This window comes from Perissodus microlepis, chromosome 7, assembly GCF_051167445.1.
Source record: "Perissodus microlepis isolate ML-2025 ecotype Zambia chromosome 7, ASM5116744v1, whole genome shotgun sequence".
NCBI lineage: Eukaryota > Metazoa > Chordata > Actinopteri > Cichliformes > Cichlidae > Perissodus > Perissodus microlepis.
Genome location: NC_140467.1, coordinates 26,915,220 through 26,933,643, shown reverse-complemented (window position 1 = coordinate 26,933,643; position 18,424 = coordinate 26,915,220). Strand labels below are relative to the sequence as shown.

Sequence of the window (18,424 nt, the reverse complement as noted above, 5' to 3'; positions counted from 1 at the left end):
CAGCTAAAAATTATTTTATTTAATCTACATTTACAAACATTTACATTTTAATAGTCGGTAAAAAAGGATGACAATATATTCACCGAAAGTGACAACATAAAAAATAAACACTTCATGTTGCTCGTAATAAAAAAAGTCCAGTAGTTGCACTAAAAGTCGACAAATGCAGCTTTAAATACATTTTCCAGGTACCCTCAAGGCATTACCAGTGTCACGGGATCCAGCCAATCAGAAAGCTAGAAAAAAGGCAAAGTGGGCGGGTCCACGGGGCCTGGGGAGTGATAAAAACACAGCTGACACTGGGCTCGAGCAGGTGGGAGCGGTACGCATTTCTCAGGTGAGTGGAGGGTTTACGTCAGTGGCACGCGCTGTTTTAACAGGTAAGCTTTGTAGAAGTGCTGTCTTGTGCCAGCGCGATGTGTAGGTTAGTAGCTAATGTGCTGTTAGCTAAATTATAAAAACTCTTAAGTGTGTTTATGTTCCTAGAGAGTACAGGTTTAATGAAACAAAAGTGTGAAGGCTGCTTCCGGTGTGATATAGTCGTAACTTCCCCCCAGAGCTCTTTTTACAAAGTGAAGTTTGAATTCTGTAAACGGCTTTCAAACGAGTTTTGGAGAGTGGGGAGGAGGAGGAGGAGGCGTGATGCTGCTGGCTGGATGGATGAGTGCTCACAGACAGTGGAGATGTGATTGAGCACAGGTGTGAGGCTCTGACGGACCTCAGGGTTGTTGGTTCGGATCCCTGTCAGAAATCTGGGCACTCGTTGACCCACATCCTGCCATTAGCTTAGCCGCAGTCCGAGGCTAAGGGGCTTTGCGCTTTTATCTCACGTGCTGTCACTTTTTTTTAAACATCAGACATTTAATTTGAACATACTTTCTGTCCAAATAAACAAAACACATTCTCCGTGTCGGTACTCTTTTTGGTTTCATTGTATTTCATTTTCTAATGTACTCGCTACCACCTCACGCTGGCACGTTTAATATAGATGGATGGACATGCTGGGGTTTTTGGGGTTTTTTTTGTTTTTAGACGCAGGTGTGGGTTTTGAACTCTGATTATTTGCAAACGTGTCATGCCCTGACACTGCCGTGTTTTTGGAGTTTGCCTGATCATCAGTTTTTGATTAGAGCGTGTTTTCACTCTGTGCTGCTTCTCTGATGGTTTCTTTGGAAGTGTTAAGGGAATGTGTTACTCCTCCTCCCTCCACTTTATTTAAAATTTTTTTTTTTACATAAAGGGTCTTCACCCCCCCTTCCCCCCCCCTTTACAGTTTATAGGAGGTTAACTCCAACCGATTACAATTAAGATGCAGGTTAAATGCATGTTAGCAGTTTTCTTGAGTATTTCTGTAGAATTGTCTGTTTCTCTCCTGCGTCATTAAAATGATGCCGAAGTTTAAATCTTTTGACAGTCGCAGCTTTTTCTTTAAATTTTTTTTTATTTTTTTTTTTAAATTTCCCTTATCTGTTTAACGATGCCACCTTTAACTCTCCAGACTGAGTGGAGCAGCCTGCTATGGTTCAGACTATGCCTGGTAACATCATGGCTCTGCAGCCATCTGAGAAGTAAGATTTATCCTCAGAATGAACTTTAATTCCACAAAGCTGAAAGAAGTTAAAATGAACTTTTTTTTTATGTGTATGCAGATGTTCCAGTAACTTAATATTTCAGTTGTTGCAATTAATTTTAATACATTTTGTGTTTTCCTTGAGAATTGTTATGAAGAAATTTTTGTAAAATTCTAACTTTTTCTAATTTTATTTTTGTGCTGCTGCTCGGCTCATTTTCAGGCTGAACTCTTTCGTGTCTGTGGTGACTCTGGGTAATTTAGGGGCTATACTGCCGTCTTGTGTATAAGTCGTGCAGCTGCAGTGAGGCCTTGTGTGTTTTAACACCTTTTAACTGTTTCATGAGCGAACTTGAAGCTGAGGTTCATGTCTCATTTCAGGCACTGCTGGGTGTGTTTTGCCACGGAGCAGGATGACCCCGGTGCTGAGTGGCTGAGTCCCTGCAGGTGCAGAGGAAGCACTAAGTGGGTGCACCTGACCTGCTTGCAGTACTGGCTGGACACTAGACTGAGAGTGAGCCAGCAGCCAATCAGATGTCAGCTGTGTGAGGTGGCGTACTCTGTCATCTTCCCGCAGATGGGTGAGTGTCAACTTCTTCAGGGTCATATCATAGGTCCTCAGAGGTGTGGTGGAGCTCTCGACTACGCCTTCAGGCAAAGGGAGAAACTGAACACATGGTGTTTAACAGGTGTAGGAAGGGTGGTGTGTCCTGTCAGTGGAGAATGCGTAGTGGGTTAACGTTGATCCTGGGTTCTTGTCTCTCCTCAGGCCCACTGGTGGACTTTCTGCAAGTGGTGGACAGAACATTGACAGCCATCGGTCCATATGGGACCCTTGGGTTGCTGGTTGGGACAGCGTACTGGACAGCTCTGAGCTACGGCGCTGTGACGGTCGTGCAGGTACACAGAGGGAACGTCTTATAAGGGCATTACATTGGCAGCGTCCTCAACACCTTGTGTTCTGCAGGTTATGGGACGGGCAAATGGTATGATGGCTATACAGGGAGCAAGGCCTGTGCTCCTGCTCTCCGGCCTGCCCGCCATCCCCGTACTGCTCATTCTTGGGAAGACCGTCCGCTGGAATGACTGCGTCTTGAAGCTGTGGCAGAAATGCTGCTACGAACCAAAGCTGCCGTCAGGTACACGCACACCCGGAATATGTCGCAGTGCAGATGCATGAGCAGTTTCACTTAAAGTTAAATGTTGTAAGACCTTTTATGTTCCTTCAGGTGTGCTGATTAACTCATGATTTTATATTCTTTATGGTGTAAAATTTCCTCGTGATTGACTGCTTGTAAATAAAACAGAATTCTAAGTTGTGCCATATTTGCTGCCACGGGACAAATGACCTTGTAAAGTCCGTTAAGGTTTGCTGTAAATGGCAGGTGCAGTACTGCAGGCAGTCAGAGGGAGAGTGCTGTTGTTCCTGTCCTAGTTTAGACATCTGTCGCTGCAACGTCAGTGTTACTGTTTTTGACTCTGCTCACTATCACGAGGAATTGCTCTATCAGATCTTGTTGTTTAAAGGTGAGTCTGCCCCTCCCACACAGATAATTGGCAGTACCTGCCCCCCATTCCCGTGGATGAGCCCAGAGGGAAGCGTCAGTTCCTGACCTCCAGGATGCTTTGTGGCGCACTCATGTTTCCCTCCATTGCTGTTCTAACTGGGCGGCTACTGTTCCCGTCTGTGACCTCTCACCTGCAGCGCGCTTTGCTGGTAAATGTACTCTGACCTCTGATTGGAGAACGATGTGCTCTGTAACACGCTTTGAGGTTATTGGTTGGCTAAGAAGCCGGTGGTACTGACTGGTTTACTGGTGTCTGCTCCACAGGGTGGCAGTGCTTACGTGCTGCTCAAAGGTGTGCTGAAGGTGTACTTCACAAAGCAGCTGTTCATCATGCACGCCGGCAGGCGCATCCTCAACTATGGTGACGTTCAGAGAGCAGAGCGCCACAGGGATGGCAGCGGAAATTAGAGGCGGAGATGATGGTGCAGAGTTGTTTTTAACTAAATCCTGGAGGAGTTTAAACTGTTTTTACCAGACAATGTGAACTGCGTCTTGCCTCACTCTGGTCAAATGATCTGCAATATGACCTCAAGCTGAACCTGCTCACACCGTTATGGAGCCCAATGGGTCAGAACCAGACTGTAACTGGACTATGGTGTTTCTGGTGTATTTTAACTAGCGGATTGCTCTGATTGCAGTCTGTCAGCAGCTCCATATGGATTATTTTTAATAAACCTTTTTCTTTAAATCAGGCATGTCTGTCATCTTTATTCACAGCCTTTGATTTATTATTTATACAGTTATAATGAAAACCTCCACTCAGTAATATTACATCACATAACTCTAAAGAGCTTGTGTGCTTCAAATTGACCCTTTCAAAACTTTAACATGACACTTGAAAGCACTGCATTCGGGGGGAGGGGGCTCGCAGCCTACCTGAGTGTTGTGGCTGACAACACCATCCCTCTATGGCCTCAGTGACCCATCTTCTGATTTCACTGAGCTCAGACCTCAAACATGATGGAGTTAGCTGCACTCAGGTGGCCTCCAGTCACATTTTTACTGTTGGCATGGAGGTAGCTGACACATCTGCAGCAGCTGTATGACGATGTCATAATGATGTAATGTCAATGTCAACCAGTTTCCAGCAGCATGCTGAAGAATTAAATTTGCTCAGAAGTTCAAACCAGTATCAGCGAAGTGTCTGAGGGGTGTTGCCTCTGCTTTCACTTTTAAATTGTGTAGGTCTGCATTGCTTTTATTTTAATCATTTGATACATTTCTAACTTTGTTTTATTGCTTTTCCGTGTTCAGTTATTTGCTTCACTTTTTTTCTATTTGATTCTAAATATAAATTCTGTTTTAATTTGTTTGATAGTTGGATACTTTTTCCTTTTCCTTATTATTATTCTTATTATTATTATTATTATTATTATTATTATTATTCATCTTTAAGATAAAATACTTATTTTAATAATTGTCCCTCAATCCGTGAGTTTCTTTACGGAAACTCACGGGCCCCACCCCCTCTGTTCACTGATTGGCTGTCGGTCTCCAGTCTGGCCCGCTAATTGGCTCGCTGGGTGTCTGAGCGGATTGTGGAAGAGGAAAGGGAGAGCGCTTGTTGCTGTGGCCGAAGGAGCTCCTTTCCCGGGCAGAAGCGGGAGCGGCCGGTTCGGCTGAAGCTGTCCGCTATGAGGAGAGTCACGCTGTTCGTTAACGGCACGTGCACGAACGGAAAGGTAAGCTATAAAAGTGAGGCGGGAGTCGGTGTGCTGGCGGGGACAAAAATGGCGTGTTCCCGCTCCAGCACGCCCCCGGATCTCTCGGCGGGCGGAAGCGGTAACGGTGCGTTTTGTCCGCGAGCGCGCAGGTGGTGGCCGTGTACGGATCGCTGGAGGACCTGCTGTGTGTGGCCGGCTCCAAGCTGGGCATTCGAGCCTCCAATGTGTACAATGGGAACGGCGGTCTCATCGACGACATCGCGCTGATCAGGTGAGGGGCCTGTCCAGGTGTAACAGTGAATCCACGGAACTGCAGAGGCGTTCAAGGTGTTTCCACCTGTGAGCGGTGAAATGTTCCTGTGGAGGGCAAAAAGTGACGCAAGTGACAATAAAAACCGGGCACATAGATATAATCCCTTTTTTAATTTTAGATCATTTTAATGATTCCACACTTTTGTTTATTTATATCTTATTTTTCTATGTTTATTTAATATACAAGTGTATATGCCTGCCTTTTTTTTTTTTTGTTTGTTTGTTTGTTTGTTTTGAGACAGCCCCACCCTCACTGTGTTTCCTATGTTTGTGTGTGCAGAGACGATGACGTGCTCTACGTTTCCGAGGGAGACTCATTTGAAGGTGAGTGTGATGACCTGCAGCCGAGGGGTCAGAGGTGTGCTGCTGGGGTGTTTTTGACTCTGAGCTCAGAGTGTGCAGAAGTTCCTGCACATGCTCTGAACTTGTTTTGTTTTGGGTTTTCTTTTCTTTTCTACTCTGACATCCAAATGATTTCCCTAATCTGACACATAAGCCCCACCCACCTTTTGTCCAGACTTCCTGTTGGTGTCTGCTGGTAAAAGAGCTGATTGGACTCATGTTTACTGCACTAATGCTACCTGTGCGCTCACCTGTCCAGATCCTCAGGATGACCCCAGAGGCCCTGATAAGGATCAGACTCACACTGATTGGCTGACTCTCAACGTCGGTGGACGCTGCTTTACGACGACGCGGTAAGCGTAACCGTCGTCACAGCAGGTTTTACACTGTGATTTAAATCGGCTGTTTTTGTTTTCGTGATGACCTTAATAATCAGTCTTTAATGACGCTCAGCTGTCAAAGTCAAAATCGGAGGTGGAGTGGAGGTGCTGTAATGTGCAGAGTGACATGCTGCAGCCGCTGTTGTCCCCCAGCGACGCAGAATATCCAGATTATTCTGTCACTCACCTGAAGGCTGCTGATGGTGATCAGAGGCTGCTGATCAGCTTGTCCTGAGCTTTATTACAAATTTCATGATTTTGTTTCTGTGAAGCTGAACCTCCCTGACGTGGAGGGTTAAAGGTCATTGTTAATCTGTGTCTTGTGTGTGTTTGCTTGCTCAGGAGCACGTTAGTCAGTAAGGAGCCGGAGAGTATGCTGGCCCACATGTTCAGAGAGAAAGGTGAGCACAGCTTCACGTCAGCAGGAAGTGGTGCATGTGCAGCGTGCTTTAATCATGCGCACGTTTCAGACGTGTGGGCGAACAAGCGTGACCGCCAGGGCGCATACCTGATCGACCGCAGCCCGGACTACTTCGAGCCCATCCTGAACTACCTGCGGCACGGACAGCTCATCATCAACGAGGGGATCAACCCCCTCGGTACGCCACATAAATTCACAGCGCCCGTTCAGCCCACAGACACAGCCTGCTAACCGTGTTCTTATCTGTGCAGGTGTGCTGGAGGAAGCCCGCTTCTTTGGGATCGAGCAGCTTGCCGAACAGCTGGAGGCCCTTATAAAGGTGTGTGCCTTTTTTTTTTTTTTTTTTTTTTTTTTTTTTTTGTCTTGTCTGTGTGTGTGTGTGTGTGTGTGTGTGTACTCTGCTGTGATTGGTATTTTGTGTTCAGTCCTCTCAGCCTCCTGACGATCACTCACCTTTGACCCGGAAAGAGTTCATCAGGTTCCTGTTGGCCACGACCACAAAGTCCGAGCTGCGCTGTCAGGTGAGCACTGTGTGTCTGTGTACCTGGTTGTCATGGTAACAACAGCATTAGCTGAGATTAACCCCTGGGAACCAAACCGTCCCTCTGTGAATCGGCCATCCTGCCTTTTCCTGTGTTTGGTCAGGTTAACACTCCCTACCTGCTGGTTACCCACAGCAGCTACCCGACAGGTGAGGGGGCGTGATCACCTGTGCTCAGATTATCTTGGCTTGGTCAGGCATTTGAAGACACCACAGGTAACTTGAGTAACAGTGGGCACTCTGTGGATTTTGTTTCAGGGTCTGAACTTCACCGGTGCCGACCTTTCTCGTCTGGACCTGCGTTACATCAACTTTAAGATGGCCAACCTGAGAGGAGCCAACCTGACCCACGCTAACCTGAGCGGGGCCAACCTGGAGCGAGCCGACCTGTCCGCGGCCTGCCTTGACGTGAGTCGCCGCCCACCATCACCTAATCGTCGTGTACAATAACTCTGAGCCTTCAAAGTTTCAACAGCCCAGGAGATCTCCACAGCTCTGCTAGAAACTGAACCCAGATCAGTTTAATTTTCACAATCTGATGATTCAACCTGGTGTCTGAGCACCTGGGTGATCATCTGTCACAGTCTGAATGACCTGCAGCACTTTGACTTTGACACTTGTTTCTGATCACTCTTCTGGGTTCAGGTTCAGATCGGCAGGTGGGACAGGTGTCTGCTGTATCTGGCTGTGATTCCTCTGTGTCAGAATCGTGTGTGTGTGCGTGTGTGCGTGCAGGGCGCCAACCTGCAGGGCGTGAAGATGCTGTGCACCAATGCTGAAGGAGCGTCGTTGCGAGGCTGCAACTTTGAGGATCCTGCAGGAGTCAAGGCCAACCTGGAGGGTGAAGCAGCCAATCACAAACCATCTATAGATAAACGCACAGACACTGGTTGTCATGGAGACAGAGAGATAGATATATTTATATTTTTGTGTGTGTGTTGGGTCAGGGGCCAACCTGAAGGGTGTGGACATGGAGGGAAGTCAGATGACAGGCATCAACCTGAGAGTCGCCACGCTGAAGAATGCCAAATTGAAGAACTGTAACCTGCGGGGGGCGACTCTGGCTGGGACTGACCTCGAGGTCCGTACAGACATGCACACGCACACTCACACGTAAGGCTGGAGTTCAAAACATTTCTGACCTGTATGTCCTGTTCACATTGAGCTTGATAAATGTCTCTCTTCCTAAACACATCACACTGTGCAAGTGCCTGTGCCACACTGAATCAGATGTATTTCCTGTGCGGGAAGACTGACTGAGCCATGGACTCGTGCTCGGTCCAAATGCTAAAGATGTGATTTAATCTGACCTGTAACATTAAAAAGCTGATGACGCAGCTTCAGTCAGACATGATCACTTCCATTCTCTTCTAATGATCCCACTGAGGGTTGCGGGGGGGAGCCTATCCCAGCTGTCTTGGAGCGAGAGGCGGGGTGTGCCCTGGACAGGTTGCCAGTCTAACACAGAGACAGACAACCATTCACATCTATGGGCAATTTATAATCACCAGTTAACCTAACCCCACTAACTGCACACCGTTGGATTGTGGGAGGAAGCCGGAGTATCTGGACAGAAGCATGACTAATATAATTTAATTGGCTCCATTTATTCAACTTAAGAAATCTTCAGGAGGAGGTGGAGACACAAACGCATAAAAACCTCAACGAGCTCCAGAAATGCACGGGCTGTCCATGATGCTTTCAGGTTCATTTTCTCTCTTGTTCCTGCAGAACTGCGACCTGTCCGGCTGCGACCTTCAGGAGGCGAACCTGCGGGGCTCCAACGTGAAGGGTGCCATCTTTGAGGAGATGCTTACGCCTCTACACATGTCTCAGAGCGTGCGGTGAACCCGTTTTCCATAACCATGTACACTCACAGTGCCACACCGACCATTGAATGCCAAACTTTTTCTTTTTTTCTGCTCTCGACCCAAAAAAGTGGGTGACCCACAAAATTAAAACCTGCTGTTCCTACTCTGAAGCTTCTTCACAGGCGGTGGCTCCTCTTCGTTCTGCTTTAACCTCTTTAAACCCAGTTTGGGCTCTTTGTTCTCTTAGCTGCTGCTGAGCAGTTTGATGTTGTTGTGGGAGACTTCTGCCACCGGGGGCGTGCCATGCTTGGCTTACTGTGATGCTTGGGCGAGTGGACCGTGTCAGAAACGTCCACCTGAACACCAGGACCCGTTGGATCCCAGTGAGATGTTCGGTGTCTTGCAGAGGCTTTAATGTTGTGGCTGCTCATAACGTCAGCTTTATTTCAGCGTTTTCAGACACGTCTGAAGTTCTGATGCCTGCAGTATTTCTGAGTATTTCTGAATTTTATTTTATTTATTTATTTTTTGTAAATGTAACGCAGGTTTGTGGTTGAGGCTTGTATATAGTATATTTTAAAGGGGACCTATTCTTTGCATCACTGACAGTTCATAAAAAAAAACCCTTCATCACAAACTAGGCCTCAGTGCAGCTCCTGAGCTCTGTGATGTTCCTCAAGGATCTACTCTTGGTCTTCTTATTTTTCATTATACCTGCTTCCTGTTAGGACTTATGTTTAGAAAGCATAATATTTTTTTCTCATCGTTATGGAGCTGTTTTATTTAGCATGACCAAAAACTCCTAGCAGTCACTTTAATGCTCTGTAAAAGGATAAAAAACCAGGATGTCTATAAACTTTTTAACCCCTCAGCTGTAGAAGGCTGAAGTATTTTTAGTCTGATGATCAGGAGTGTCAAAGGGAACCACAGCAATCCAGTCAGTGATAGATGAAGAATTAAGTTTAAAGCAGGTCCACGGAAAAACGGAGGATCGACCTGTGAACTCATTTTTCTGTAGCTTTACAGCTATTAGTTTTCTCTGGTTTAAGGCCAGCTTGTGGTGGAAACTCTGAAGCATGTTGTTTTCCATTAAAATCTCAGGCCTTCATCATCTGAATTATTTTAGGATGAACTTATTATTTTGTAGGGTATTTCTTTTAGTGTGTAGGCTTAGTTCACACCACAAACCTTTAATCCCTGCTTCTCCTTTGACCTCACTGCTAAGAAGTGACTTAATGTTATTAGATCATCTTTTTGTTTTAGTCTTTTTTTTTTTAGCTTCCCCCGCTTTAAGCCAACTGTAATCTGATTGGCTGCCCCTCCCTACCAGAACAGTGGTGGGTGGTGCTTCTGTGTCCCCTCTCTGTGACATACAGAGCCATAAGTAGAAAAAACTAAGATGAACTGAGTGATTCGGTCAGCACATTATCAGAAACTTACATTTAACATGAAATTCTGCTCTGGAACAGGAAATGATGCACGACAGGAAGTGAGGAAGAGCAGAGCAGGTCCTCTTTAAAATCAGTGAGCATTTCCCTGTATCATGTACATGCAAACAGAATTTCATGTCAAAGAGTTTCATGGAAGAAAAATGAGGATGAGTGAGAAGTCAATCCTGCTCACCCCCTTCAGTGTGGAGCTGGGACCAGCTTTACCTCCCTCATGTTACCTCTGAGCGGCTGATTTCCCCTCGGCGTGGGAGGTGCAGCAGGCTGAAATAAACTGGAATGAGCCTTTAATAAGAAGCAGAAACAGGTGTTGTTGTAATAAAACATAAACGTCAGTGTTTCTGAAATTTTAGTGACTGTCAGGAGTGAGGCAGGGTGTCTCCTCTGCTCTTCATTCTGCTTAATAAATCTGTTGTTTCTTAAGTTTATCACCCTCTGTGTGTTTATTGGACCAGCATTGAAATGTCTGAATTGGATGTTTCTATCTGCATGAACCAAATCAGTGATTACAGGTTCCTGTTTTCTTATTTCAGTTTATTCTTATTTTCTTTGGTTTTTCTTTAACTTTGATGTTAGTAGGTTATATTCAGAAAGATTGCACCTTAATGCTGTCGGCAGAGTCTGAAAGCATGGAGGATAAATCTCAGACCTGTCTGATGCTCCTGCCTCACCAGTGTGCCAGCTGACATCGATGAGCACATTCAGGATTCACACGTACAAAAACAAAACCACACGATTTAAATGACTCTTCATTTTCTCCCTGAATGGATGCAGGATGTAATCTGCTCTGTTTGCTAGCAGTCTGGTGTCTGCCGTTATTTTCACATGGCAGACGCTAGTAAGAGCTGGAGCTGATTTCGTTTTTCATTAGGTTGGCTAAGCATTTGACCATTGTTTCAAAGTTCACCTTGAAAAAAGTTCCAAGAAACCACACTGAGTAATATATCATATGAAAGGACACAGAGAGCTGAACAGCACGCCTTATTTTAAAAAAAAATCTGTTTTTACAGCTTATAGGAGCCAAAGATTTCAGCCAATGTGCTCCTGTCATATGTGCACAGATAATAAAATACACAGGTTAGCATGTAATCAGCGATTAAGTAAACGCTTTAGTTTCTACTGAGTCATCTCTCAACTTCACAACAATGTGTTAGTCCTTGGGGTACATCCCTGCTTTAAAAAAAAATTTTCAGTGCAACATTATGACTTCACAAAGATTTATATACAACACTAGATTTCCATATTGATATCAACACAAATGATCCATGAAAACTGATGTCATCAGGCTGACCTCAGCATGTTGTAATTAAAACAAAACTAGTATAGCTGTTTTTGGGTGAACCCAGTGGAAAAGGACTTAATTGGCTGTCAGGTGGCAAAGGAGCTAAGTTTTTAGTAGAGACTCAACAAGCACAAACTTAGAAAATCATCTTATCTGCTAAAAGAAGAACGAGCCAGGAGAGAGCAGCAGTCTGTGGTCTCCACCTGCTGAACCTTTCCCTTGTGCCTCACCAGCCCACACAAGTGTGATTGTAGAAAAAGCCTTTGACAAAGTCAGCTGGTCCTTCCTTTTTTGCAGCTCTTTGGAAAGTCATTCAACAAAAAAAACAAAAAACTCTCCAAACTGAACAGATTAATTTCACTGTATCAGTTTACCCATCTCCAAAAATACTCTCAGCTGTCCTCAGAATCAGATTTTTGGACACAGATTTGTAAACATACAATTGCAATCACAAAAAACAAATTTACAACCCTTTCAGTTCAAATCCTGCACAGAACTCATATCACACATCACAGGGTGAATAAATGGGCTTCTCTGATTCTGATATTTGCGCTGAGTGTTCCCAAAACACCACAGACACATATTTCTTGCACTATGGATCTGCTCGCCTGTTCGGCATTTTTGGTGTGAAATTACTCAAACACACCTCCATGTTTGGCTGCAGAGTCCCATTATCTCCTCATTTGTGTTTACTGAGAAAACCTCGGTCATCCAACCAAAAAAGCTAAACACATACTCACCACTCTAGCCATTGGTGAGAAAATAATACCTATTAATTAGAAAAATAAACAATCCTTTAGCATTAATGATTGGTTGAATCTCCTAATCCTCTGTTATTGAACCATGGTCTCTATTCATTAACTCATTAGATATAACTGTAGTATCTTGATTTTGCATGAGATTGAATTGGACACGAGTAATTTTCCTTTCTGAGAATATTTTAATCACTGACTGGATTTATAAAAATGTACTAATTACATTATCATCACTGATATTATTGATATAAATGGATTGTTCTGTGTTATTAACTCTTCCATTCTGGAAGGATTTTTCAGGCAGGATTTTTCTTCTTGCAGGCAGCGACTGATCTCTTGAGGGGTCCCGGGATGAGTTAGTAGGGTTTCCTATTGGTTTTGTTCCAATGGAGGCTGTATGGTTGACCGGTACTGGCTAGCCTGTGGGGGTGCTTGGACTAGCAGCTTTAGTGGAGGAGCTGAGAAAGCCTGAGCTCCACGCTGCTCGACCTGAAGATGTGGCCTGTGATGTTTGCAGTGGGAGGAAACGTAAAGCCACCAGGGTCTGTGGGGCCTCCTACTGTGAGAAACACCTCCAACCTCATTATGACTCTCAGACTTTCAAAACACCAAAACTTGTTGAAGCTTCCGTGAAGCAGATCTGCTCTCATCACGATGAGGTGATGAAGATTTTCTATCATGCTGTTTACATTTGTATTTGTGTATCTTATATTAAACAATGAATCAGTGAGATGAAAGACATCTTTGGGTGTAGATAACACGAGTCAGGCCTGTGATGGTAACAGAGGTGATTACAGGTTTGAGCTGCAGCGCTCAGGAAGAGCCAAAACTTCATGTTCACCCTTAAAATGTTGGGGCAACTGTCATTCTCAGCAGGTGAAACTCAGTGTTTTGCTCCATGTATGAAGGGAAGGGAGTTACTTTAAACCAGTTTAGTGTGTCTCAGTGTGTCATACCTTCTGAGTTTGTAAGACATTTGAATGAAATCAAATGTGTGTTTTTTTTATTTTGAGTAAATTCTTCTTTATAGTTTTGTACTCCTTTAATATCCTGGGAAATGTAAATATGTTTTAAAACAAACTGATGACGTATGATTACTGGACATTTTTAAAAGTGTTGCTGGATGTAAAACCTGGGTTTGCCTGCAGAGGGCAGCATCACCACCCTGAGTGATGATTTACTGTGAGTAAAAGATTTAAAGAGTCACAGGTTGGTGGTGTTCTTGTAGTCCTGTATGAACATGATTATGAGCTGAGCAGCAGTTTGCTGCATCGCGGTTCATTTTTAAGGTTTCAGCAGGTCATAAAAAAACAGTGAATTCAGTTTCCTCAGAAGAAGAAAAAGAAATTATGAAAAGTTTATGGAAACAATATTTTTGTGGCGAATTTTCTTTAGGCAAAACCTGAAATGAACTCCACAAATAAACCTGGTGAGATTTATTTGTAGACATTATTTTTCCTGAGTCATCAAAAAAGTTTCTGGTCATCTGGATATTAAGTGGGAGAAACGTTCCATCGTCAATCAAGTGACTTCTTGAGTTTCAGCTGACCGCAGGTTTCCCCAACCTTACAAATATTACATATTTCACTTTGTAAGGTTTCACAGATTTCACAGGTTTCCCCGATTCACAGATGGAAACTGACCTCATTGTTCATCAGTGGTGCTAGTTTCAGTCATTATGCAAATGTACTGTTTATAAGGTTGGAACCCTGCAGTCAGCTGAAACTCAAGAAGTCACCTGGATGATTGAGCATGTATCAAGACGATTGTTCCTGAGTAATAAGAGTGCAGCTGTGAGTTTGTAAAAATGCAGGTGTGTACTGTTGCTACAGAAAACCACAGTAACCACACTGAAATCCTTGAAGTTCTTCAACAGGAAGTCTTTCAAACAGCAGCACAATCTGCAGACACCATCACGTCTTCCCTCTGATCTGTTCCCAATTGTTCCCATCCCGGCCTCAGAGACGCAGAGTTGGTGTGATTGATGACCTCCTTGGATGAGGTTTATTCACTTGAGAATTTGAGTTGTTTCAATTGCTTTCTTCACCTTTTAGTTTGGTGTGATCTGTTTTAAAACAGCTGATGAGTCAATCACTCAGTCCATTCAAACTGTGGACTTTGAAGCTAAAGGCTGGTCACCACTCCAGGCTCGGGTTTAAGTAGGTAATCCTCAGATGGATCTACCACCACCTCGTCTGTCAGTCAGCGGTAGACTTCAGCACTGCTGGTAGATGCTCGTGCCACGATTGTTTGTTTCACCTGTCGTTGTTACTCGTCTGTATTCGAAGGTCTCTGATCATAAGTCAGGATTGAACTGCATGGGATGGGATTTCAGGACTGCTGATGGCTGGTTTCATAGGCCACCAGTTCTGCTCAGCGACGGTTGCTCACAATGGGTGTGGATGGCCTCCTGTACTGCTCTCAGACCACGTCTTCTCATCTCAGACTTCTTCACAAACACAAACTCAACTCAGGGGAAATGTTTAAGATCATTGAGTGAATGTCACTTCTAGTGAGTAATGTAGAAAAAGTCACTGCTTAAAGCTGAGCAAGATAATCTAAGATATTAAAAAAGGTCTCCCGACCCGACCCAGCAGCGTCCTGTTGATGCCTGTTTCAGGATCTGGTTTCTGTCTGTGGTCTGTTCCTGTAAACAGGAGGTCCTCAGAAAGCAGTGTGAGCCCGCTGGAGCCAGAATATGATGATGATGATGATGATAATGGTGGTGGTGGAGGAGGAGTTTCTCAGCGTTGCTGCATCTCCTCATTCTCGTCCAACCATATCGGACAATGTTTAGATGGGGAAATTAGGCTGGTGGTGGAGGAGCTTGATTGGTGGTTTGTGGTTAAGCGACAAGAGCATTGTGTGCAATCAGACTTCAATGCACATGTGTAAACCACAGGTTACAAACAAACACAGTGCTTCCTCTTCCTGTTTGAGTCGTTTTTGAATTAACCATGGAGCTCCGGGTCAGAAGGTTGGAGTGGGTGGAGCCATTAGTGCAGAGGGTCTCACAGTGTAAAGGCTGTGGACTGACGTCATGATCTGGATCCATGCGCTCCTGTGGCGATGCAGCAGAGGAAGCTGTGGGTGTTTTCATGGAGACAGAGCTGGTTTCTGTTTGGACAGTCAGCTCTGAGGAGGGGAGAAAATGCTCGGCGTGGGTGGAAGTGTTTGAGTTTGAATGCTGTGAGCACAGCGATGTGTTCCTGACGCGTTTCTGTAGGTCCACCGTCTTAATCAGGAAGAGGCCGAAAACTTCCTGCCACATGACCGTCAACAACGTCCTGTTTGCGACCTGGATGAGGTTGTGGTTATCACGTGACTGACTGCTCACTGAGCTTTCAGCAGGGCTGGGGTTAAAGACCGACAACATTCACGGCTGCTCGCTGCAGGTGTCGCTCAGGGTCTGCAGATGCTGCACATCTGCCGCCTGCCCTCACGCATCACTTCCTTTCTGTGTGATCCTTCAAAACATGATCGATACCAAAGTTCCCCTGCTTGTTATTCTGAGTGATGTCATCTACATCCCCGATTTACATCACTGTGTGTGTGTGTGTGTGTGTGAGATGACAGCAGCCCACGCAGACATGTGCTCAATATGACGTGAGTCAGCGCCACGTGTGTTGCCATGACATCAGTGGAACAACAACATGTCAGAGTGTTCCTTCTTACCTCCTTCTTCTTCTTGACTGTTTTCATCTGGTTTGCTTCTTTGGTGTCTGTTTTAAACCCATTTGTTGTAATTTTTGTGGATTTTTGACTGTTTTGTGTCTCTTTGAATCTCTTTGGTCACATTGGCTGGTATGCGCCTACAAATCAGATGTGTTTCTAAGACCAAAACAAAGTGAATGTCAACTTCACAAAAGCACTCCAAATCAAGCAGCATATGTTCGTTTACCGCTGCCAAAAGTTCTGAGAGAGGAAACTCCACCTTCAGAAGTCTGTGGACACCTCAGTTATGTGGAGAATCCACAACACTCCTCAGAAATGAGTGAAAATGTTGTTATTAATATGTCAAGCATTAGAATGATCCAGCAGGAGGTGGTGATGTCATACAGACAAAATAATCCACTGGATTCATATTTGTTTTCCAAATCCCAGCAGAGCAGGTGCTTTCCTGCACTGTATATAAAAGATGGACACAACTATCATGATGTCGTTCACTGGGTTTGACTACTTTGTTTGGATGGATTTTGTATGTCTAGCATCCTAGACCAGCGGTCCCCAACCTTTTTTGCGCCACGGACCAGTTTATGCCCGACATTATTTTCACGGACCGGCCTTTAAGGTGTCGCGGATAAATACAACAAAATAAAACTAGTACCGGTACCGAAAAAAAGAAGATTTATTCATAACACACGTGAAAAGACCCAGGAAAACCGAGTTAATGATAAAAACGATAACAAAATAACGCTGAAAACCGATAAAAACCCTGAAAACCATACATTTCACACCTGAGCCTCAACTCGGCCCGGTACCAAACGGGCCCGGTACCAAACGACTCACGGACCGGTACCGGTCCGAGGCCCGGGGGTTGGGGACCGCTGTCCTAGACTGTGTGGGAGCATCACACAGACACACCTTCCAGCTAACCTAACATGTAACATCCAATCAAACTCGAATTTCACTCACTATTGAAGTGGAGCTCCGCCTTCTTGGACGGTCTGCTAGTAGAGTAACCTCACAACAGCCATATTATTGGTCACATGATGTCCAACAGCGCAAACACGGCCCAGGGGTCTAGTTCAGGTGAAGCTAGCAAACAGCTAGCAGCTACATCGACCTGTGTCACCATCCACCTCTCAATCACAGAGACCACGCCCCTAATAATGCAAATTTTAAGTGTTAATGTGAGTTTTGAAAATGTTATGAAGGAAGGGGAAAATTATCAATAAAGATCGGAACAGTTTGTGTATCAAGCTGTACACATGTTTATTAATTTTAACATGGGAGTCTATGGGAGTGAACTCACTGCTGCCTCTCCTGGACACTAGAGGAACTGCAGGGTTTGGCACTAAGCTTTTTATTGCTTCATTCACTGTCTGCAAGTGTTCAGGTAGGACCCTTCTCCTTAGTTTTGTTGCCGTTGTGTCTCAGTGTGGGTGGAGGCTTGTGTCCTTGTCTGTCTGCTGTTTTTTTGTGGGCTTTTCTTTGTTTCTGGTTGGAGCTTTTTTTCCTCTTTATGGTTGTTTTCTATCCTCTGTGTTTGTTGGCTGGCTTTCTCTGTTTTGTGTCTTTCATGAAACCTTACTGACTTGAGTTTTCAGCTGAGTCCCTCCCACAAACTTTTTGCTCTGTGCCGATGAACTGAATTATTAAATGTTAATAACAGATGGAGCTTTTAGTGTGTGTGTGTGTGTGTGTGTGTGTGGGATGTGGCTTCTGGAACATTTTCTTCAGGCCAAATAAAGCTGCCCATGTAAACTCCACATTCCTGACTCTGCGGTGCGTCTGACTTTCTTTATGGAGGGAGGAGGCTATCTGTGTGTGTGTGTGTGTGTGTGTGTGTGTGTGTGTGTGTGTGTGTGTGTGTGTGTTTGTGTCTGTGTTTTTGTGTTTGAGTGTGCGTGAGGTTCACACACTTTGTGCTGACTGCAGTGAAAGCGGAGGGTCAGGGATCGTTAGACCTCGTCCTCTCTGCAGACTGAACAACTGGAACAACTCTGAAGATCTGGCAGGGAAACTACAGCAGCTACATTCACTACTGCGAGTACTGCAGTACAAACCTGAGGTACTTCATCTGCAAACCCACAGACAAACCTGCTGTTCACTTTAAATTTAATCTTTCCTGAAGTACTGTCTGATACTTTGATAAAATACACTGCAGTCCTTACAGTACTTAGAATGTACTTGTACTCCTGGGTGTAGCAGTTCCTCAGACGCCTCCCTTCCTGCACTCTGGAGACTTTTGAGACTGAATCTGGTCGTTAAACAAACCTTTAATCAGTCTGAGGACAAGTCTGCAGCCCATGTGACCTCAGGACATGCGCTGAAAGAACCACACACAAAAACACTCACACACACTCAGAGGTGAATTACATGCGATGAGAGCCCACACAGGGAGGATGACACTGAGGCAGCATTATGGTGCGTTATCACGCCGCCCTGCAGGAGCTCTGTGATTACAGAGCAGCCAAAATTACACTCTGACTCTGCTGAACTCCAGAAAACCTGCAGGCAGGTCCAGAGTTTCAGCACACACACACTAACACACTACCACACATACACACACACACTAACACAGCGGTCCCCAACCTTTTTTGCGCCACGGACCGGTTTATGCCCGACAATATTTTCACGGACCGGCCTTTAAGGTGTCGCGGATAA

The 18,424-nt window shown here is 44.9% G+C and overlaps 2 protein-coding genes across 4 annotated transcripts; both read left to right on the top strand.

The window, feature by feature from the left end:
• The first annotated feature begins 225 nt into the window (after positions 1 to 225).
• On the top strand, positions 226 to 3,826 carry LOC146383231 (E3 ubiquitin-protein ligase MARCHF5-like). 2 transcript variants are annotated; one of them, XM_084934478.1, is made up of 7 exons: positions 226 to 337; positions 1,499 to 1,568; positions 1,952 to 2,151; positions 2,340 to 2,470; positions 2,538 to 2,709; positions 3,121 to 3,287; positions 3,403 to 3,826. In XM_084934478.1, the coding sequence occupies exons 2-7, from the start codon at positions 1,519 to 1,521 to the stop codon at positions 3,544 to 3,546; spliced, it is 864 nt and encodes a 287-aa protein (XP_084790604.1). In that variant the 5' UTR covers positions 226 to 337; positions 1,499 to 1,518; the 3' UTR covers positions 3,547 to 3,826. The 2 variants fall into 2 exon arrangements, with proteins under 2 accessions (XP_084790604.1, XP_084790605.1); XM_084934479.1 differs by having other exon boundaries at positions 313 to 380.
• Positions 3,827 to 4,645: 819 nt separating this feature from the next.
• LOC146383230 (BTB/POZ domain-containing protein KCTD9-like) lies at positions 4,646 to 10,480 on the top strand. Of its 2 annotated transcripts, XM_084934476.1 has the most exons (12): positions 4,648 to 4,820; positions 4,952 to 5,073; positions 5,395 to 5,438; positions 5,716 to 5,809; positions 6,179 to 6,237; positions 6,307 to 6,435; positions 6,509 to 6,576; positions 6,683 to 6,778; positions 7,057 to 7,206; positions 7,534 to 7,639; positions 7,746 to 7,879; positions 8,530 to 10,480. In XM_084934476.1, the coding sequence occupies exons 1-12, from the start codon at positions 4,773 to 4,775 to the stop codon at positions 8,644 to 8,646; spliced, it is 1,167 nt and encodes a 388-aa protein (XP_084790602.1). In that variant the 5' UTR covers positions 4,648 to 4,772; the 3' UTR covers positions 8,647 to 10,480. The 2 variants fall into 2 exon arrangements, with proteins under 2 accessions (XP_084790601.1, XP_084790602.1); XM_084934475.1 differs by having other exon boundaries at positions 4,646 to 4,820; positions 6,179 to 6,435.
• The last annotated feature ends 7,944 nt before the right edge of the window (positions 10,481 to 18,424 follow it).